The sequence below is a fragment of the Mesoplodon mirus genome (genome assembly GCF_964341445.2).
Source record: "Mesoplodon mirus genome assembly, chromosome: X".
Taxonomy (NCBI): Eukaryota; Metazoa; Chordata; class Mammalia; order Artiodactyla; family Ziphiidae; genus Mesoplodon; species Mesoplodon mirus.
Window position 1 is genome coordinate 106,954,437 of NC_138981.1, and position 23,402 is coordinate 106,977,838.

The following is a 23,402-nucleotide window of genomic DNA, read 5'->3' on the forward strand; positions in this document are numbered from 1 at the left end:
TATTAGATGCCTTTGTTTGCTTGATTAAAACAGAAGTGGTTACCCTGAGGCCTTGGAGCCACATATGGCTTTCTAAAACATGTGCAGCTCTTGAATTAAATGTAAAATACTCTACTGTGAATTGTCATGATGCTGTGTCCTTTGAAAGATGTAAAGTGGTACTAAAAGGTAAAGACACAAGAGGGAGCTCTAAATAACTAAGAACAAAGAAAACTACCTCACGATGTGTATAGTGCAAGCTACACTAGCATCTGACAGTTTAGACAGTGGTACGCTGATTTAATTTAGTAGAATAAATGCCACAGATATGGGAGGCAGCATGGTTGTAACAATTAAGAAAACAGAAACTGAAGTCATATAGCCCTGAATTGGAACCTTGGTTCTGTTACTTTCTAGCTGTGTGATCCTGGAAAAGTCACTTACCATCCCCACTCCAAGTATTAGTTTTCCCATTTGTAAACAGGGAAAATAGTACCTATACCTGATAACATTATTGTGAGAATTAAATGAGATATAATACATGGAAAGAGTTTGGAGTATTGCCTGGTTACTGTAAATATTCAATAAATTGAGATTTACAAAATAGTATGACTTTATAAGGATTCCTAATTTTCACTCTTGGCCAGATTGGTCATCACTGTGCTAGAGGCTGGGCTATTCCTTTCTTTTATGAACATTTAATAGATGACTCACCTCCATCATTGTCCAAGTTATCTCCACAAAGCATTTCCATGACAACATTGCAGCCTGTCCCACTCCAACCCACCTGACACACACAGTGCCAACCATTTTGATCCAGGGTACATCGCCCATTTCCAAAGCAGAGCCCCGGGCAGCCATCTGAAAAGACAGCAGAGAGTAACAAATTCAGAGACATCAGAATGGGACTGGCCAACAATGATGTATCTGCCTAGAGGGAAAAATCGAATCATCTGGGCTCCATTCAGATGAGGTGTTGAATAAATGGAAGAGGAGCTTGCTTGCTTATACCACCTTCCCAGGGAACTTGTTATCCCTTACTCTGCTGTGCTTTTCCTTAGAGAGCCAATTAAACATTATTAATGCTAACCCCAATTCCCAACCTCTGATTCAGACAGGATAAAAACTATGATGGGGACAAGACATGTTTTTTGTTTCTTTTCGAAAAAGGTATCTCCTCATCTCAATCAAAACTGGATGGATGATATTGTATCTAGTTATGGCCAAAAAGTTGGGAAAAGACAGCAGTTTCTATGAAGAGATACTTCTCCTAACTACTGCTACTCTGTGCTGATTTTTCCCTTGTGATATGTTGCTTCAGGACTTAGGTATGTTGGTATACAGTTCAGACCATACCATTAATTGCCCATATGGTGCCTTAGAAATGTGCTGCAGTTGCTTTACATCTATTCAGTTCTTCTCTTCAGGATTATTATTGATCTGAAAGCTAAGGATTGATTTTTTTACTTATCTGGTATCTCTCTCAGAAACTAGCATAATAGTATACCTGTAGTAAGTGCTCAACAAATGTTTATGGAATTAATGCACACCAAATTTAGACTTTCAGAATTCTAGAGAATAATTGGATAAATATAGTCAAGAGGAAATTATAATGCTTAAATGACTTCTATCCATTGATAACCCTAACCACAAACACTAACGATGGTCTCTATTTAGACTTTTCTCAGGGATGACCTACTCTTTCTACCAGTGGTTCGGAGATAGGCTCTTCCAAAGGGCAACTCTGCATGTCCCAAGTGCTCAGTGGGCAGATGAACAGAGAGAGCAATAATGGCATATAGCTTCTGGAAATTTCCCCAGTAGCAACACAGGACCAGACCTGGATTTTACAGGAGCGAGTCCAATCAATATTCTTTCCATTTTCTGTCTTTGAAAGAAAATTCCAGAAGTATAAAAAGCAAAAGATTTTTTTTTTAATCTGTAGAAGTAATCCAGTGTTTCTTACAAATGGTTTTCCTAGCAACTCTCAACAGACTAGAGGAAGAAAAGACTTTAAAATAAAATGACAGATGGCTGTTAGAAAGTACGAAAAGATTATATATATATTCCTCACGCACATGTATAAGATTAAGAAAGAAATTTATCTAGTTCCATTCTCATGCACATACAGTGGATAAAGAGAAATTAGGGATAATTTGAGTAGGACATTTTCAATCTTCTGAGGCTGAGGTAATGAAAGGCACCAGGAAATCTGACAGAAAAATCCTTGCAGTCTCTATCGAGTGCAGATCCCTGGTGGGGATGGATGATGAGGTACTAACAGGGGAATAATTCTTCTGCCGTTGTAAGGATACTCTACCCGGACTTAAAGCTATATTGTTATGTTAGAGAAAAAGTTCAGCTGTCTACCTAACCTAGTTTATTTAATAATTACCTCTCTGTCATATAAACAGACAGACACACACACACCACTCGACATCAAGACAAAGAAAAATAATTCTTAAAACTGCTTATCAGTCTATTAAACTCTACGGCAAAAAATGAATCTTTGATATTGGGAAAGCAGATTACTTTTAAGTCTATTATGGCATGAACCTGACAATATTGCACTTAAGTAAGACTGCCAACATTAAAAATAACAACAAACAACACCCAAACCCCACCAACACTTCCTTTCCCACATGCATATTTTCGGTTTAAAATATTTTTCTGTTATAAAACTAGAGAGAACGGGCTTACCTCGGACAGCATCTAAGTAGTGAGCTAAAAAGGGGGGAAAAGAGTGATTGAATGAATTTCTGGGAGACCAAAGCTATACAACAAGTACTAATGGTTTACCATCTGTTGCCTGGGAGAACAGCAAACTGTGAATTCTGAAATGCCTGCAGCTCAAAAGTTGGTACACTGGCCTGTGTAGTTTGTGAATAATATTTTCTGTGGGAAAGATATTAATGGCTTTTCTGCAAGAAACTCTATTAGGCTTCCTAAAAAAGTGTCATATTTCATTAAAAGTATAAGAACTGCAGTTTTACATTTCAGTAATAACTCATGAAAGAGTGCTAGCTTGAACTTCTTATTAGTAATATCTTTAGAAGGGAAGTTCTGGAGTAACCACCTCTGGTAATCATGACAATATTTAAATCCTCCTATGTGAAGGCAATAAACTTACTCTAGTGCAGGAATGTAATTACTTAAGCTGCATCTGAATCTCACCCCTCACCACCTTTTTAATGAATCTTAAGTATTTTCCACAGTCACAGAACAAGACTGACTGTAGTTGAGTAGTAATGCAGTTTATTAAAATTATATGTTATATATATTATACATACTGTACATTACTTTGGCAGGTTCCAACCATTATAACAAAAATCACCTAAAAATGAAAGCTGTAGTACAGTCTAGAGGGGAAAAAAAGCCCGTAAACAATGAATTGTGTATCCAGAGGCCCACGCTTGCTTTTGCACTGTATGAATTTTCTGTGTGCTCATAGAATGACACTGGAACATTCTGTGACCCAGTTTCCTTAGCTGAACAATGGTAATCATACTTGTCCCTCTGTATACGCAGGGAACCTTTGTGGCAGATACATGTGTGTGTCAAGGGCTTTGATATTTTTCTCAGAAAAATGTATTTTATAAATGAAACTTTCATCATTATTAGTGTTTTTTGTGGTGAGAAGACCACGTGATAGATTAATTATTACATAGACTTTCTCACACCCACAGGTGTTCTCCCAGGAAGCAGCCTGAAAATTACTGAAATTGGTGACAAGGGATGAGAGAGGGTGGACGCCTTGGTACGAACTCTCTATACTACCCAATAAACAATTCAACACAGATGTTCTATTGATGGCAGGTCAGGAGTGTCTTCCTTATACACATTAAAGACAGCCCTTAATGATATTGAATGGCCCCTGATAAAGTAGTCCCATTTAATGAAACTGCCTCTAAGTGCTTTCAACCAAAACAACCTATACTTTTCAAAAGGAAAAATGGCCAGTGAATGTTAACTTTACAACAAAAGCACTTTTCTTATTAACTAATGACACTATATTCTAATGTATCATCTTTCATTTGAGTAACTCAAAGCACTTGAAAGCAGAAAATATAAAGAATAATGAAGAAATGAGAAAGGAAAAGACACAGAAATAAGTAAGATTATCAACAAAACAGGAAACCTCCCAGTTAAGGAAACTTTCAAACTTATGGCCAGCCCTCCTACTTCTTCCCTCTTCCCATCTCAAATTCTACAAACAGCTTGGTGATTGACTTGCTAGATTGCTTTACTTCTTCAATTAATCCAATTTACTTGGTTCAAAGTATGGTGGTACTTACCGATTGTACAGTGGTCGCCCTCCCATCCAGGGCTACACTCACATTTTCCATCTTTGCATTGGCCATGCTCAGCACAATGAGAATGACAGGAGCGTTCTTCACACGTTGGTCCTACCCAACCTTCTTCGCATTGGCAAATTCCCCTTGAGCAGACTCCATGGCTACCACACTCCATGGTACAGAGCTCTGTGGGGAATTCAAAGAAGATGTATTTACATATTTTATTACAACCAGAGCCTACTCTTTCAAAAACACATTAGAATTACCAAAATCTCAGTCTATACCTGTATTTAAAATATATAAATAAAATGTCACAAAGCCCTCTAGCATTTGAGTGAATGTACAAGGAACTCTGTTAAAAAAAGGTAGTTATATCTCTATGTATAAAATAAACTCTAAATCATATTGTTTTTGAGCAGTCCACAAAATGATAACAGCACTCAAGGCTTAGAAGTGAAGTCAGTGCCAAACAAATGTCAAGCGGTTTTCACTAAACATTCATTAAGATTACAGATAATGTTGTAGGGATTTTGTGATGCTACAAGAAATCACTGGGGAAAACACACAGTGCCCTAACTTCATTCGGGTTTTACAATCAGAAAGATGATAACTTTCTAATAAAATTCATAATATACAAGAGGTAAAGCTGCCAGTGACAGTAATCAACTGCTTTCTCTGATCATACTAACAATATTTGCATTTAAGGATTTAAAATGACTCTTGGTTGATTAAAACACACAGTCTTCTTATCTCAAAATGCCATTCAATATTTAGCCAATATAATCAAGGTGTATTATTAGCTCTGCCCAGTTTCTCTCTTCTGTATCCCTGACTTTTTTTTGAGAAACACTGAATATTAATAAAATCATGACAGTAGAAAACCAAAACAAAGTTTGGCTAGCTTGTTTCCTCATAAAATTCCCTTGCTGGAGGAGCAGAAGGGAGGTAAAAGCCTATCGAAAGAATGCAATAGGTTTTGGGTACAATTGGCCACATATCCTTGAATGAAAAAGAGGGTGTTCTGGAAGCCAAGTTGTCTATCTTTCATAGTCTCAAATTCTGAAACTGGTTTTATATATTGATAGATATTGACATATGATGATACAAGTATTACCCTATATTACATGTAACAAAGCTCTTCATATGTAACAAAGGTTTCTACTCTATAGATAGCAGAGTTATTTTTCAGTAGGTGAGAATATTCTTCTGATAAAGCCATGATTATGAATTTTATTACTATCTGGATCAATATATTCACAAGTATTCTTTGAGGGTCAAGATATCATAGAAAGAGTACACGGTTTGGAATAAGAATTCCCCTGCATAAAAGCTGTGTATCCTTAGGCAAATTACTAATATGCTTTCTTAATCTCTGCTTGTGTAACTACACAATGAAAGTAATAATATTTACACCTGACAGGGTCATTGGGCAGCTTGAGATACATTTTGGAGGTAGAACCCAATATGAATTCCTTAAGAGGGGATATAGGAAATGAAGGAAAGGGAAAAACAAAAGTTTTGGCTCAAACAAATGGGCGGATAATGCTGCCACTGACAAAATGGAAAAGGATAAAGGAAGAATAAGATGGAAGATCAAACAGATTAACATTGAGATAACGTATAGATAGCCAAATGAAGATGTCAATTAAGCACTAAGATATATGAATTTAACAGGCCAGGGCTAGAGATATGAAATTGGTAACCATTAGCATATAGGTGTTATTTAGCATCTAAGTTTGAGACCAGATGATATCCCCTAAGGAATGAGCCCTGAGGTGTTCCGTGATTTAAAGATAAGGTAGAAAAAGAGGATCCATCAAAGGAGACTGGGAAGGAGAGGGCAGTGAGTGATAGGAGGAAATCTAATAGATTGTGGTATAGCTAAAGCCAAAAGAGGACACTTTTTCAAGAAGAAGGGGGTAGTTATCATAGGGACAGAGTAAAGGGCCAAAGAAGGTGATTAAACAGTGAATCCCACTAGGGGATTATAAGTAAAGAAAAAAGTATAGGAGACCCCTGTAAGTTAATGATCACTCAAGAAAGCAGGTTTGCTTAACCACAAAACCAAGCAGGCTTGCTTAGCAACAAAACCAGGTAACAGAAACATGAGACATGCCCCCAAACAATGAAACAATGGTGGCATGAGACCCACATCCTTCCCAGTGAGCTCAGTAAGTTAATGATTACTAGGACACGCTCCTCTGCACGCACTAAAAACAAAAATATAAGGAAAAGGTGACATTATACTAAAACCTGAAATGATTTAACATATTTTAGTATATGTTACTGCCTTTTTGCTCATTTCCATTGCACCATGACAGTCCCAGCTTGACCATGTAGGGACAAGAAAACTCCCCCACCAACGTGGAGGAGGGACTGATGAGGACGGAATTTTGATGTCTATTCCAGAATGAGGAAGAAGGTGGTTTTCTCCCCCTCCCCACTTTTCCTTTGATTATAAAACTGTAGCCCACTAAGTTCTTGGGGTGCGGCACCCTCTCGCCCACCTGCTTGTAAGCCTCACAAGTGTCCTATTCTAATAAATCACTTCTTATCTATCACTTTGCCTCTTGCTGAATTCTTTCTGCATTGAGACATAAAGAACTGGAGCTCCTCGGAGCCCCTGAAGTGCCACCTAATGGTTTCAGTTACGTAAAAAATAGTGCTCAGAGGTCAAGTGAGACATGGGCAGAGAAGTACCCATTGGATTTACCACATGGAAATTGTTGGTAACTTTAGGAAGAGCTGTATTGATAAAGTGGTAGTTGTAAAGCCAGATTGCACTGGGTGGAAGAGTGAATAGAAAACTGTGTGTGGGATCACCAGGTTGTGAGAAAAGTCTAGGACCCAGACAGTACCAAAAAGGGGGGACTTAGCCTAATAAATGGTAGTTCAAGTAGGTTAATCTTGAATTAGCACCAACAGTCTATATCTTGATTTTGAATCTATGATTGATAATCTGGATTTTAAAATTCAGTTCTTATAGTGAATTTGATATTGTAATTCTGCTCCCCTTAATGGCCTCCCTCAAGACACTAAAAGCTGAACTGAAAGGGCCTTTCTAAGATTAGAAAGCTAAATTGGTCAAAGCCAATCAAGCCAGAGCTGACTGAAACAATGAGAGGCAAACATTTTGCATATATTGCTTTATACAACCATAAATTTTAGACATAAGAGTACATCATTCTGATGATTTCCTGAAAAGTAGTAGGACTAGATGAAATAGTATTCATCTAGTATTCATTCACTGTTCAGAACTAGATGAACAGTATTGGCAAAATGGCAGACTAGGCTATCTTTAAACCACCTTGATATAAACTCTTAGAAATGCTGAATATAATGTAATAATTTTTAAAATTGCTTGTCTTAGTTCACAAGAAATTCTCAAACACTGGAAGCAAAGAGGATGCTAACAGTCAAAGACGTAAGCATATAAGTCAACCCTCTGGCAGCATAGAGGGGTTATTATACCCAGTAATGACCAGGGGCTTGGGTATCTGTGTCCACAAAGGGAAAAGAGATGAGGTCTTTGTCCCATTTAAGATGGGGAGTTGGACGGAAACTCCTGCAGAAAGCAAGGACAATCCCTGAAAAGCTGCAATCTCAATGAGATGGGGACTACTAAACTATCCACTAGCCCAGAGACATGGCAAAGAAGCATTGACTATATAATAGTAACAACAACAACATCAATAACAATTGGGGGGTTAGAAAACAGTAGTGAAATAAAATATTATCTTATCATAATACGTGCAATGGAGTGCCCTGTGTTCAATATTTCTAAAGCCTTGTATTTTTCAGGAGTTAGGTAAGAGATACTTTGTCAAGTATGCATATAAAAATGTAAAGGTGGAGATCTGTTTCTAGTGATTGTGACCTAAGTAATTTTTACTATTCTCTTCTGATGAGAACTAGAAAATCTAGACAAAATATATTTTAAAATTTGCTGGATGTTACTACTAGAATTCACAAAAGGGTAAAGAATTGCTGGGCCAAGTTCCAGGAGAAAACGAAAACCCAGAGAGGTGTCTGATATTTTTGGATGCTTCTTTTCTAGAAGTGTCTGTCAATTCTGGTAGATGCAGCTGGAAGGCTCAAAGGTTGGGTAAAGCTTTTGTCAGTCTCATGGGGACAGAAAAAATACTTGACTGGATAATGGCTACTGAAGAAAACACCAAGCCAAATATTGAAGCAAAACTGAAGGAACAAAACAGAGAAAAAGGCAGATTCACAATTATAGTCAGAGACTTTTATGACCCCCTTTCTCACTAACTAATTGACAGAACAAGCAGACGACTTAGAAAGAATATGGAATATTTGACCAACATAATTAACAAATTTGATATAATTGATACATACAGAACACTGCATTAAATAACTACAACATACACAGAAATTCCAAGTGTACATAGAACATTTACAAATATTGCCCACATGCTAGGCTATAAAGCAAGTCTCAACGTATTTCTAAGTATTGAAATTATATATAGCATGTTTTCTACCTACTATGGAATTAAACTTGAAATCAGTAACAAAAGATAATTATAAAATCCATATAATTTGGAAATTAAGAAATAGACTTCTGAATGAACTACAGAACAGAGAAGAAATCATCATGGAAGTAGGAAAATTTTTTTTTTTTTTTGCAGAACGCGGGCCTCTCACTGCTGTGGTCTCTCCTGTTGTGGAGCACAGGCTCCAGACATGCAGGCTCAGCGGCCATGGCTCATGGGCCCAGCCACTCTGTGGCATGTGGGATCTTCCCGGACCGGGGCATGAACCCACATCCCCTGCACTGGCAGGTGGACTCTCAACCACTGTGCCACCAGGGAAGCCCCTTTCCTTTGTATTTCTAAAGACCAAGCCAGGATGGGAAATATGACTCAGTCATGGGACTTTGGGTTGTAAAAATCCTTCCATTGTGGCAAGTGAAATTAGGGTGAAACACTGGTGAAGGTAGCTTGTATTAATCATGGACTTGAGGACACAGGGATGGGGAAGGGTAAGCTGGGACGAAGTGAGAGAGCAGCATGGACATACATACACTACCACATGTAAAATAGATAGCTAGTGGGAAGCAGCCACATAGCACAGGGAGATCTGCTCGGTGCTTTGTGACCACCTAGAGGGTTGGGATAGGGAGGTTGGGAGGGAGACACAAGAGGGAGGGGATATGGGGATATATGTGTACGTATAGCTGATTCACTTTGTTATACAGCAGAAACTAACACAACATTGTAAAGCAATTATACTCCAATAAAGATGTTAAAAAAATATTTAAAAAAACATTATTCACGGATAGTATGATTGTGCATGTACAAACTACAAAAAGAATCTGTATAGATAAATTATTAGAATTAATGTGTGAATTTAGCAAGATCTCTAGATACATGGTTAATATAGATAAAAAAGTTATTTCTATATATCAACAGCAAACAATGAGAAAATTTAAAAATACCATTTACAATAGCATCACAATATCATATACCTAGTAATAATTTTAACAAAATATTTGCAAGACCTATACTGGAAAACTATAAAACTTTATGAGAGAAACTAGAGAAGACCTGGATAAATGGAAAGCTATAACATGTTCGTGAATTGAAAAACTCAAAATTAAAGATGCCAATTTACCCCAAATTCTTCTGCCGATTCAATGCAACCCCAATCAATATCTTGGCAGTTGTGTGTGTGTATGTGTGTGTTTGTACGTTTATGTAAATTTTGATCAGCCAAAGAAAGAAGCAGAATAAAGTGAGATGACGTACTCTAGCTGATAGCAAGACCTATTACAAAGCTATGTTAATTTAGACAGTGGGCTTTGGTACAATGGCAAATAGACTACTGAGAGTAAATAGAGTCCTAAAACAGATCCATACATATAAGGATACTTGATTTATGGTAAAGGTGGTACTGTAGGCAAGTGGGAAATGACTACTGTTTTATATTAAATGGTTCTGGGAAACTGAATATCCATTAAGAAAAAATTCATCTTTACCTCACCCCATATACAAAATCAACTCCAGACAGAATGTACTAAACATAAACTGATAAAGCTTCTAGAACAACATAAGGAAACAATTTCATGATCTTAGGGTACAAAAAAAATTTTTTTTAACTGTACACAAAAATGCTAGCCATAAAGGTAAAAGACAATAAATTGGACTATATCAAAATTAAGAATTTCTTTTAATGAAAAGATAGAGAAAAAAACATGCTATCAGTGGTAGAGTATATTCACAGTGGTTACCAGGTGTTTCTTACTTGGATAGTTCGCTGTGCTGTACAGTTAGGACTTTTGTCCTTTTCTCTGTGTGTGTGTTATATTTTAATGAAATGTTAAGAAATTAAAGATAATGACCACGGACTTCCCTAGTGGTCCAGTGGTTAAGAATCTGCCTTCCAATGCATGGGATGTGGGTTCGATCCCTGGTCGGGGAACTAAGATCCCACATGCCACGGGGCAACTAAGTCATGTGCCGCAACTACTGAGCCCACGTGCTCTAGAGCCCACGCGCCACAACTAGAGAGCCCGCACGCTCTGGAGGCTACATGCCACAACTAGAGAGAAGCCCACGCACTGCAATGAAGAGCCCACGCGCTGCAACAAAAGATCCCACGTGCCACAACGAAGATCCTGTGTGCCGCATCTAAGACCCAACGCAGCCAAATAAATAAATAAATTTAAAAAAATTAAACCTCCCTTTAAAAAAAATAAAGATAATGACCAAAAGAAAATAAACAGAATATATAACTTCCTAACCAGAAAAAGAGAAATAAGAATGAAGATAACCCAGTCAATCAGAGCAAAGGCAGAAAAAAGTCAATGAAAAAATAAATGATGTAAATAGGAGATACAAAAGAAGATTATAGGATATAACTCCAAACATGTCAGTAATCCTAGTAAATAAAAACAAATTGAACTTGCAATTTAAGAGTGAGACTCTGGAACTGAGTGAAGAAGAAAATCTAGTTATGTTCCTTCTGTTAATAAGAGATGTGCTGAAACACACTAATACAGAAAAGTTAGCAATAAGGGGAAAAAGGCACTGTAGTAAAGTACCAAGAGAAATTTGATATAGTTATAATATTATCAGATGAAATAGATTTCAAGGTATAAAACATTATTATGGATAGTCATTATATAATGATAAAAGGATTAATTCACCAGGAAGATGTAACAAGCCTGATCCTGTAAGAAAATACAGCTTCAAGATATATAAAGCAAAACTTGACATACTTATAATAAGACAAATTGAAAATTTCAACTTCAGGAATAAGAAGATAAAAAATTAGTGGATGTAGAAAATTTGAATAGTACAATTAACAACTTTAATATAATGGACATATATAGAACCCCAAATATATGACTATACAATACATATTCTTTTCAAGAACACACAGAATACCCACAAAACTGACAATTATTAGTTCACAAAGCAAGGCTCAACAAATGACAAAGATTCTACAACATATAGATCATGCTGTTTCAGCAAAATGCACTACAATTAGAAATCAATAAACAAAAAGCAAAAGAAAAAATGCAGAAAAGTGTTCCTTAAAAATAAACTTTAAAATAATTTATGAATCACATAAAAATTATATTGGAAACTAGGAACTGAATAACAATGAAAATACTATTTATAAAAACCTGTGGGATACAGCTTAGACAGTAACTTAGAGGAAATGTACAGCCTTTCATACATTTAATAGAAAAGAAGAACAACTGAAAATTAATGAAGAAAGCATCCAACCCAAGGAGTTAGAAAAAAGACTGCATATAAGTAGAAGGGAGGAAACAACAAAAGTAAGAGCTAAAGTTAATGAAATGAGAAACAAAGAAACAACAGAGAAGATGAACTAAACCAAAATCTGTGTCTTTGACATGAATAATAAAATAGAGAAAGCTTTGACAAAGTAGAACAAGAAATAAAGAAAGGAAATGAACAAGTAAGCATTAAAGATTAAAATATAAAAATAAATGAGAGAGTGCTATGAACAACTTTATGCCAGTAATTTTGAAACCTTAGGTGAAGTAGATTATTTTTCAAGAAAAAAAAATGGATTTGAGAAGAAATAGAAAGCCTGAATACACCTTAATGACATTGAAAATGGCCCAGATGGTTTTACAGGTGTACTTAGCCAAACTTCTAAGAGACGGATAGATAATCTCTATTTTAAGTCACACCAGAGAACACAAAAAGAGAAAAGAATTCCTGAATCATTTTATGAGACTACTATAATCTAGTTCTAAAATAAGGTAAGTAAAGAAGAAGGGACTTTTTTGTAGGCCTATCTCATTTATAAACATGGCTGCAAAAATCTCCAATAAACCATCTGAAAATCAAACCAGCAATGCACACACACGCGCACACACACACACGTGCACACACACACATATAGAAAATTACAACCAAGTAGGCATGAATGCTAGGATGGTTTAACTTTTGAAAATCTATTAATGCAATTCATCACTGAATTAATCCGTTTCACTTTAATCTCATTTCATAATGTATTAAAGAAAAATTATCATCTTATATATGGAAAGATTATTATATAATATTATATATTTATAAAATAGCTCCTATTCATGATGTAATCTCTTAGCAAAATAGGACTAGAAGGGAATTTACTGAATATGATAAAGGTGATTTACCAAAATCCTAAAGTAAGCATCAAACTTAGTAATAAAATAATAGAGTTCCCTTAAAGTCAGAAGTACTACAATTAACTGCTGCTTCAAATTCAGTGTGGTACTGGAGAATTTAGCTAGCACAATAAGGCAACCAAAAATATAAAATGCTTAATGTCTGGAAAGGAAGACACAAAATTGAATATACAGGTAAACTATGGAAACAGGAAGAGAGGATAGCAAAGTTATTGTAAACAAGATCAACAGAAAAAAATCAACAGCCTGTCTATATATCAGGAACAGCCAATTAGAACATGTAATTTTTTAAAAAAGATCTCATTCATAATAATAACAAATCTAGCAAAAAAAAGTTCAACATTCTTTTATATAAGAATTTAAAACTTTTTGAAGAACACATACCAAGACTCAATCAATGGGGAGATATACTGTTTATGGCTCACAAACCTCAATATCATTAAGATGTCAATTTTCCTCTACTAGTTCAACAACCGTTTTCATAGAGCTTGAAAACCTGATCCTAAAATCCATATGAAACAGAAAAGACTCAGAACATTTTGAAGTATATTCATTGATGCGTGTATGTGTGTGTGTATGTGTGTCCAGCCTAAATGTACATCAATAGGAAAATGGATATATAAATTTTGGTGTATTCATACAATGCAAAAAAATACAGAAGTTAAGTTGAATAAAGTAGAGGTACATGCTTCAAAATGGATAAACCTTAAAAACATAATGATAATGGAAGGAAGCAAGTTATTCATATGAAATTTAAACATACGCAGAACAATATAGTTTTATGGGTATATACATATTTGTAAAAACCTAAAAATATGTACAAGAATGATTAAATTTAGGGTAGTGGCTTCCACTGCAGGGAAGGGAGGGGACTGGAAGCACAAAAGGATACACAGGGTCTTATTTGTATTTGTTACTTTTTAAAGCTAAATTGTGGGTTTACAGTTGTTCATTATGTTATTTTATGTGTTTGGAATATTTAGTAATAATATCCAAAAGAAAAGAAATAAAGAATAGATAAGAAACGACTGTCTTAGGACTTCCCTGGCGGTCCAGTGGGTAATACTCCTTCCTCCTGATGCAGCAGTCAAGGGTTCGATCCCTGGTCGGGGAACTAAGATCCTGTATGCTGCAGGACGTGGCCACAAAAAAAAAAAAAAAAAAAAAGAAACGACTTGTCCGCTCTGGCTGCCTCTGAGTCTGAATCTCCCAAAGAACAAATTTCTAGGAGGCACTAGATTGCAAGAGTCGGGGACAGCATTCTCTCAAAGACCTTACATATTATATTGATGCCATACTCAGCAGTGAGCTGTTATAACCATTTGGGGAAATCTCCATAATTTTCAACTTGTAATCTTTTTAAAACCTTCCTGTATTTGTTACATGTGTGTGACCTGAGTGGTGTTATCAGTGGTTTTGTAAATATTTACTATGTTTTTCTATTTAGGTTAATTCCAACAATTTTGTACTTTAATAAAATGTTGTAAACAGTGCAAGAAAAAGAAAAAGAAACAACTGTCTTTAGGGACCACTCTGTTGAATAAATAAGTGGAGATGTGACTTAACCTCAACACGAAACCCCCCACAGACATAAGCCACAACTACTAATCTGATTGACAGTTTCAGCACCGCAAGGATCCAGGTGGGATGCGATATCCGCATGAGTAAGGGAATCCTCTAAGAAATAAATTACTACACACAGAGAAGCAGATCTTCAACAAGAAGCATTCCTCACTTTGAACTGCATCAACATTCCTCCAATTGCCTCCATTTCCAAATGGAGTTTCTGGACTCATACTAAGATGTTTTTCAATCCTAATCTTTTATGATTAGCAGTGGGGTGGGCGTGGGACGACTAACAGAAAACAGATGCTGGCAATTGTATAATTTATAAACATGCTAGAAATGATATTTGCTCTAATATATTTGTCTTATGAATAGTTCTATTCCATGTGTAATATTTTCTATCTGGTTGAAAATACATTAACATTACAGGCTACAAAATATGACAAAAGAATGCTAAAATATAAACATTCTTTTGTGCAAATGTATTGGAAAAGAACATGAAAAATATAGGCAGACACTTTAAAGTTCTACTGAGACATTTCATTTTTAATAAGTTTCTTTATGCATGTCAACAATGAACAACACTTGTATAAATTGAACTGGGATACAACTGGAACACTTCTTTGTTGCATGCTGACAAAGAACAATTTGATTAAACAGTAAATCCTTCAGAGCCTCCCTCAGAACCATTTCTCTTAGGTTTACTTCTTAGACAAAAGTTCCCAGTCAAGTAAATTCTGTTATTCTTAGCACTTTGGCTGTGCCCAACATTAGACAATGATAATATTGGGCACCCTGAAATATTAAATCTGGGTATTAGTTAGGCTCTAAAATACACATTTATGTAACATTTTCAATAATTCAATATGGTATTCTAAACAAAGAAATGACACTTTTGATGTAAAACTTCATGAAAATTAAGGAAGTATTACATGTCCACTTGTTCAGCATCTAGTAGAATCAGTTAAAGATCAAAGGAAATCAGGCTGGGAGCATAAGGAAAATCAAGAATTGGGAATGAATGAACCTGAATAGATAGAGACCTTCTCTTTGATAGACTATCATACAATTTTTATTGGGGAAACTATGAGATTTTCTCATTGTTTTATGTGATTAATATGGGAAATAAGAGTAAGGAAAAAAAGTAAGTTGATTTGATAAGTGTGAGCAGTACAAAGTCAAGCAGGTTAAGGACTGGAAAAGTTTTTACAGTGTATCCCAGGCTCTTCACTAAAATCAAGCAATGAATCAACCAAGAATAATAAATATTATTAAGAATAAAGGTTTGTGTACTTGGTATTATTTTTCAAATATTTGAATCATTTTTATTTTACTACTACAGGTCCTTGCATTCCTCAGTGGCAGACATTCTACTTGAGAGTGGGACTGTTATAAATAACTGTTAACTCTGTAGAACACGTGTTCAGGCTCGTACACATGCAGGTTCGCACACAGACATGCATACACACACACACTTTTGGGGTCCCTGTTTCTCTGAAAAGCAATTGGGAAAATATTATCTATTTTATTGCACAGAGTTAAATTCAATACCACCTCCACCCAATCTTTATCAGTACGTTGCTATGACCAAGATTCGGTTTTACTGTGGGCCATGTATCACATTTTCTGTGTTTCAGGTGTAATAGTGTATCTCTCATTTTAACACAGAAACCTATGACATAAGCATAACACTTGTCTTTCAGCCCCAACATTACAATGAGCTTCAATATATTTTAGTAATCTGAACACTGTCTAACATTTGAACAACAATTTGATTGAAGAGACTACAAATGATACATGTCAGTTAGCTCTTTCTGTACAAATAGCAACATAGAAGCAGCAGTAACGACAACAACACACTCCAGCCTATAAAACTCTTGAGATGAGTCTCAAATTCTCGGATAAGAACTAAATCTGAAGGAATCTAGTATGTGAAGATCAAAAGTTGAATTGACTTTCAGCTTAATGTTTCATGGATTATGGTTATCATATGGCTTTGGATTTCCTTTATAAACTGGTGAACTATTCTTCGGTAAATGTGAAAAACCTGACAAGACAGAAAAAATCATGCCTGGCTTACAACTTTTGAATTCAATAAAATACTCAACTGGGTTTTTTCAGTAGCTAGACTCTTTCCTTTGGAATAAATCCTGTTTGCTCTTTGGCCACATGAAATATCCTCCCATAACTCTAGAGATCATATTTTGTTTAACTCAGTGATCAGAAGCTGGAAACACTGAGGCTGAGGTGAATTTCTACTCATTCATGGCTACAGATGCAAAACTGTCTCAATCCTTTGATTACGAACCCAACATACTCGTCTATCCAATAATATCCCCAATTGGCAAAGAATGTTGATATCTAGACACCTGTCTCACAACTGCTTTTCACTTGACCCAATCAGGTACCAGATTGTCAGGGTAACACCATCACCATTAAGGAGAAAATATTAACTTTGGAAACTCCAAACATATGATTTGTAGCAGGCCCTGTGCTCTGAACTGATTGTTCAGCTGTGGAAAAGTTTGTGTCAGTCTATCCACAGTTTTGTGCTTAGACTTTCTTACCATCGTTGCTACCTATTTGCAGTCTGTGACCACCTAAAAGGGCAAGCCTAACTGGCTCATCAAGGTATTCAACTCATGTCCTTGGCCTCAATAAAACAGTGCCCTCACTCATTAAACTATATACAACTACTACTGGAGCAATTATCATTACATCCTGGCTCAGAGTGGCTACTTAAGAAGTATTTATCGGTTAAGTCAGAAAGCTGTTCTTTAGGGCTTCCCTGGTGGCGCAGTGGTTGACAGTCCGCCTGCCGATGCAGGGGACACGGGTTCGTGCCCCGGTCTGGGAAGATCCCACATGCCGCAGAGCGGCTGGGCCCGTGAGCCATGGCCGCTGGGCCTGTGCGTCCGGAGCCTGTGCTCCGCAACGGGAGAGGCCACAACAGTGAGAGGCCCACATACCGCAAAAAAAAAAAAAAAAAAAAAAAGAAAGCTGTTCTTTATATATAACATTTAGCATTCTTTTTCTCATGATTAGACATAATGTTAAAATTGTGCTAAGGAGAACTTTCTCTTCCTTCTGATTGATATTAGACCTCTTCTTCCCTATTGAAAAAATTTTGACATTACCTCTCTTCTTCCCAAAATGAATTTCATTAAGCACATCTAAAACTCCTGCTTAGTGTTTTTCTGAGGCAATAAGCCTTCCAAGTGAGCACAGAAAGGTCTATGTTCCCTGAAGCTCTACAAATGATGGACTGAGAGATCTTCAGACACATCCAAGCTCCAAAACACATCTGATAGCATACTTCAGGGGTGAAGCCAAAGCTGTTTGCTGGAAGGACACTTCATGCAGACTGGAAAATTTACTCTGAATGAAAGAAAGCTTATATAGCTGTTTTTACCCCATTCAGCACTGTTGCTAAGGGCTCTCTGGATTTAGAAAATGAAGTCTAATTGGAGTCCACAAGAGAGACAAAGCTAGCAGTCATCAGGCAATCTCTGAAACTGTGGTAGGTTCCACCTGCATCCTTAATGTGTAAGGTGTGTTCAAGGCATTACACAGGCACAGAAAGCAGCTTTCTGTCAAAGACCTGGGGAAGGGCTGCATACATATTTACAAAGCTGCCATCATTGCCCAGCAGACCATGCACCTACAGTTTATTTTTACCCCTATAAATAAATATGACACGGAGAAATGAAATGTAAAGAATCCAGAGTCAATAAAATCCTCTGCACGATGAAGACAAAGGCATATAAATGTCCTTATACATCAACTGAATGCACAATTTAGTGCTATTTAATACATTTAGTTTTTAATTTACAATTTTACTCTATGGCAATCACTAAAATGTTTAAATGCGGTATGGTTATTAGTGTCATCTGAACTTTAAGTGACATTCTTTATATGTTTCCTAAGAGCTACCATAATCATTCTTCTAAGAACTAATAATGGGATTATTACTACATAAAGAATTTGACTTCATGTCTATCCTTGTTCCACAATATCAACATTCCAGAGAGGTTGTACTGTACTGTGGGAAAGCTATGGGTAGGGAGTATATTAACCTGGCTATATTAAGACAAAGTTAAAGTCCTTGACTTACTTTCAATTCAATTCAGATATCATGCTACATATTTCTTCTTGGCTAGGCCATCATCACCTTAAACTCAAAATATTTATAACCTACCTTTTAATTTCTACTCTTAATCCCATTTTTTACCCTGATTTCACTTTTTTTAAACATCTTTATTGGAGTATAATTGCTTTACAATTGTGTGTTAGTTTCTGCTTTATAACAAAATGAATCAGTTATACATACACATATGTCCTCATATCTCTTCCCTCTTGCATCTCCCTTCCTCCCACCCTCCCTGTCCCACTCTTCTAGCTGGTCACAAAGCACCAAGCTGATCTCCCTGTGCTATGTGGCTGCTTCCCACTAGCTAGCTATTTTACGTATCTTAGTGTATATACGTCCATGCCACTCTCTCACTTTGTCCCAGCTTACCCTTCCCCCTCCCCATGTCCTCAAGTCCATTCTCTAGTAGGTCTGGGTCTTTATTCCCGTCTTGCCCCTCGGTTCTTCATGACCTTATTTTATTTTATTTTATTTTAAATTCCATATATATGTGTTACAATATGGTATTTGTTTTTCTCTTTCTGACTTACTTCACTCTGTATGATGGACTCTAGGTCCATCCACCTCACTACAAATAACTCAATTTCGTTTCTTTTATGGCCGAGTAATATTCCATTGTATATATGTGCCATACCTTCTTTATCCATTCATCTGTCGATGAACACTTAGGTTGCTTCCATGTCCTGGCTATTCTAAATAGAGCTGCAATGAACATTGTGGTACACGACTGTTTGTGAATTATGGTATTCTCAGGGTATATGCCCAGTAGTGGGATTGCTGGGTAGTATGGTAGTTCTATTTTTAGTTTTTTAAGGAACCTCCATAGTGGCTGTATCAATTTACATTCCCACCAACAATGTATGAGAGTTCCCTTTTCTCCACACCCTCTCCAGCATTTATTGTTTGTAGATTTTTTTTATGTTTCTAATTGAATTTATTTATTTATTTATTTATTTTTAACATCTTTATTGGAGTATAATTGCTTTACAATGGTTTGTTAGTTTCTGCTTTATAACAAAGTGAATCAGTTATATATATACATATATCCCCATATCTCTTCCCACTTGCATCTCCCTCCCCACCCATCCCACCCCTCTAGATGGTCACAAAGCACCGAGCTGATCTCCCCGTGCTTTGTGGCTGCTTCCCACTAGCTATCTATTTTACGTATCTTAGTGTAATTATGTCCATGCCACTCTCTCACTTTGTCCCAGCTTACCCTTCCCCCTTGCCGTATCCTCAAGTCCATTCTCTAGTAGGTCTGCATCTTTACTCCCTCTTGCCCCTATGTTCTTCATGACCATTTATTTTTTCTTTTTGGATTCCATATATATGTGTTAACATACGGTATTTGTTTCTCTCTTTCTGACTTACTTCACTCTGTATGACAGTCTCTAGGTCCATCCACCTCACTAGAAATAACTCAGTTTTGTTCCTTTTTAATGGCTGAGTAATATTCCATTGTATATACGTTCCACATCTTCTTTATCCATTCATCTGTCGATGCACACTTAGGTTGCTTCCATGTCCTGGCTATTGTAAATAGGGCTGCAATGAACATTTTGGTACACGACTCTTTTTGAATTATGGTTTTCTCAGGGTATATGCCCAGTAGTACGATTGCTGGGTCATATATGGTAGCTCTATTTTTAGTTTTAGTTTTTGGGTTTTTTTTGTGGTATGCAGGCCTCTCACTGTTGTGGCCTCTCCCTTTGCGGAGCACAGGCTCTGGACGTTTAGGCTCAGCGGCCATGTCGCACGGGCCTAGCTGCTCCGCAGCATGTGGGATCTTCCCAGACCGGGGCACGAACCCGTGTCCCCTGCATCGGCAGGCAGACTCTCAACCACTGCGCCACCAGGGAAGCCCTATTTTTAGCTTTTTAAGGAACGTCCATAGTGTTCTCCATAGTGGCTGTATCAATTTATGTTCCCACCAACAGTGCAAGAGGGTTCCCTTTTCTCCACACCCTCTCCAGCATTTATTGTTTCTAGATTTTTTGATGATGGCGATTCTGACCAGTGTGAGATGACATCTCATTGTAGTTTTGATTTGCATTTCTCTAATGAGTAGTGATGTTGAGCATTCTTTCATGTTTTTGTTGGCAATCTGTATATCTTCTTTGGAGAAATGTCTATTTAGGTCTTCTGCCCATTTTTGGATGGGATTGTTTGTTTTTTTGATATTGAGCTGCATGAGGTGCTTGCAGATTTTGGAGATTAATCCTTAGTGAGTTGCTTCATTTGTAAATATTTTCTCCCATTCTGAGGGCTGTCTTTTCATCTTGTTTATGGTTTCCTTTACTGTGCAAAAGCTTTTAAGTTGCATTAGGTCCCATTTGTTTATTTTTGTTTTAATTTCCATTTCTCTAGGAGGTTGGTCAAAAAGGATCTTGCTGTGATTTATGTCATAGAGGGTTCTGCCTATGTTTTCCTCTAAGAGTTTGATAGTGTCTGGCCTTACACTTAGGTCTTTAATCCATTTTGAGTTTATTTTTGTATATGGTGTTAGGGAGTGTTCTATTTTCTTTCTTTTACATGTAGCTGTCCAGTTTTCCCAGCACCACTTATCGAAGAGGCTGTCTTTTCTCCATTGTATATTCTTGCCTGCTTTATCAAACATACGGTGACCATATGTGTGTGGGTTTATCTCTGGGTTTTCTATCCTGTCCCATTGATCTATATTTCTGTTTTTGTGCCAGTACCATACTGTCTTGATTACTGTAGCTTTGTAGTAGAGTCTGAAGTTGGGGAGCCTGACTCTTCCAGCTCCGTTTTTCTTTCTCAAGATTGCTTTGGCTATTTGGGGTCTTCTGTGTTTCCACACAAATTGTGAAATTTTTTGTTCTAGTTCAGTGAAAAATGCCATTGGTAGTTTGATAGGGGTTGCACTGAATCTGTAGATTGCTTTGGGTAGTACAGTCATTTTCACAATGTTGATTCTTCCAATCCAAGAACATGGTATATCTCTCCATATATTTGTATCAACTTTAATTTCTTTCATCAGTGTCTTATAGTTGTCTGCATACACGTCTTTTGTCTCCTCAGGCAGGTTTATTCCTAGGTATTTTATTCTTTTTGTTGCAAGGGTAAATGGGAGTGTTTTCTTAATTTCACTTTCAGATTGCTCATCATTAGTGTATAGGAATGCCGGAGATTTCTGTGAATTAATATTGTATCCTGCTACTTTACCAAATTCATTGTTTAGCTCTTGTAGTTTTCTGGTAGCATCTTTAGGATTCTCTATGTAGAGTATCATGTCATCGGTAAACAGTGACAGCTTTACTTTGTCTTTTCTGATTTGGATTCCTTTTATTTCTTTTTCTTCTCTGATTGCTGTGGCTAAAACTTCCAAAACTATGTTGAATAATAGTGGTGAGAGTGGGTAACCTTGTCTTGTTCCTGATCTTAGTGGAAATGGTTTCAGTTTTTCACCATTGAGGGCATTGTTGGCTGTGGGATTGTCATATATGGCCTTTATTATGTTGAGGAAAGTTCCCTCTATGCCTACTTTCTGAGGGTTTTTATCATAAATGGGTGTTGAATTTTGTCAAAAGCTCTCTCTGCATCTATTGAGATGATCATATGGTTTTTCTCCTTCAATTTGTTAGTATGGTGTATCATGTTGATTGATTTGCATATATTGAAGAATCCTTGCATTCCTGGGATAAACCCCACTTGATCATGGTGTATGATCCTTTTAATGTGCTGTTGGATTCTGCTTGCTAGTATTTTGTTGAGGATTTTTGCGTCTATGTTCATCAGTGATATTGGCCTGTAGTTTTCTTTCTTTGTGACATCCTTGTCTGGTTTTGGTATCAGGGTGATGGTGGCCTCGTAGAATGAGCTTGGGAGTGTTCCTCCCTCTGCTATATTTTGGAAGAGTTTGAGAAGGATAGGTGTTAGCTCTTCTCTAAATGTTTGATAGAATTCGCCTAGAAGCCATCTGGTCCTGGGTTTTTGTTTGTTGGAAGATTTTTAATCACAGTTTCAATTTCAGGGCTTTTGATTGGTCTGTTCATATTTTCTATTTCTTCCTGGTTCAGTCTCGGAAGGTTGTGCATTTGTAAGAATTTGTCCATTTCTTCCAGGTTGTCCATTTTATTGGCATATAATTGCTTGTAGTAATCTCTCATGATCCTTTGTATTTCTGCAGTGTCAGTTGTTACTTCCCCTTTTTCATTTCTAATTCTATTGGTTTGAGTCTTCTCCCTTTTTTTCTTGATGAGTTTGGCTAATGGTTTATCCATTTGTTCATCTTCTCAAAGAGCCAGATTTTAGTTTTATTGATGTTTGCTATCATTTCCTTCATTTCTTTTTTATTTATTTCTGATCTGATCTTTATGATTTCTTTCCTTCTGCTAACTTTGGGGTTTTTTGTTCTTCTTTCTCTAACCGCTTTAGGTGTAAGGTTAGGTTGTTTATTTAGATGATTCTTGTTTCTTGAGGTAGGACTGTATTGCTATAAACTTCCCTCTTAGAACTGCTTTTGCTGCATCCCATAGGTTTTGGGTCATCGTGTTTGCATTGTCATTTGTTTCTAGGTATTTTTTGGTTTCCTCTTTGATTTCTTGTGATCTCTTGGTTATTAAGTAGTGTATCATTTAGCCTTCATGTGTTTGTATTTTTCACATATTTTTTTCCTGTAATTAATATCTAGTCTCATAGTGTTGTGGTCAGAAAAGATACTTGATACGATTTCAATTTTCTTAAATTTACAGAGGCTTGATTTGTGACCCAAGATATA

At 36.6% G+C, this 23,402-nt stretch overlaps 1 protein-coding gene across 3 annotated transcripts in view; it reads right to left on the bottom strand.

Annotated features, from left to right (window-relative positions):
• The window catches only part of TENM1 (teneurin transmembrane protein 1), a gene marked incomplete at both ends in the record, with an annotated part of 603,322 nt that overhangs the window by 186,169 nt on the left and 393,751 nt on the right, over positions 1 to 23,402 (bottom strand). For all 3 annotated transcript variants that reach the window (XM_082610702.1, XM_082610701.1, XM_082610700.1), the window contains 3 exons: positions 694 to 840; positions 2,680 to 2,703; positions 4,275 to 4,460. In XM_082610702.1, the coding sequence (XP_082466828.1) occupies positions 694 to 840; positions 2,680 to 2,703; positions 4,275 to 4,460 (357 nt within the window). The remainder of the gene's footprint in view (positions 1 to 693; positions 841 to 2,679; positions 2,704 to 4,274; positions 4,461 to 23,402) is intronic.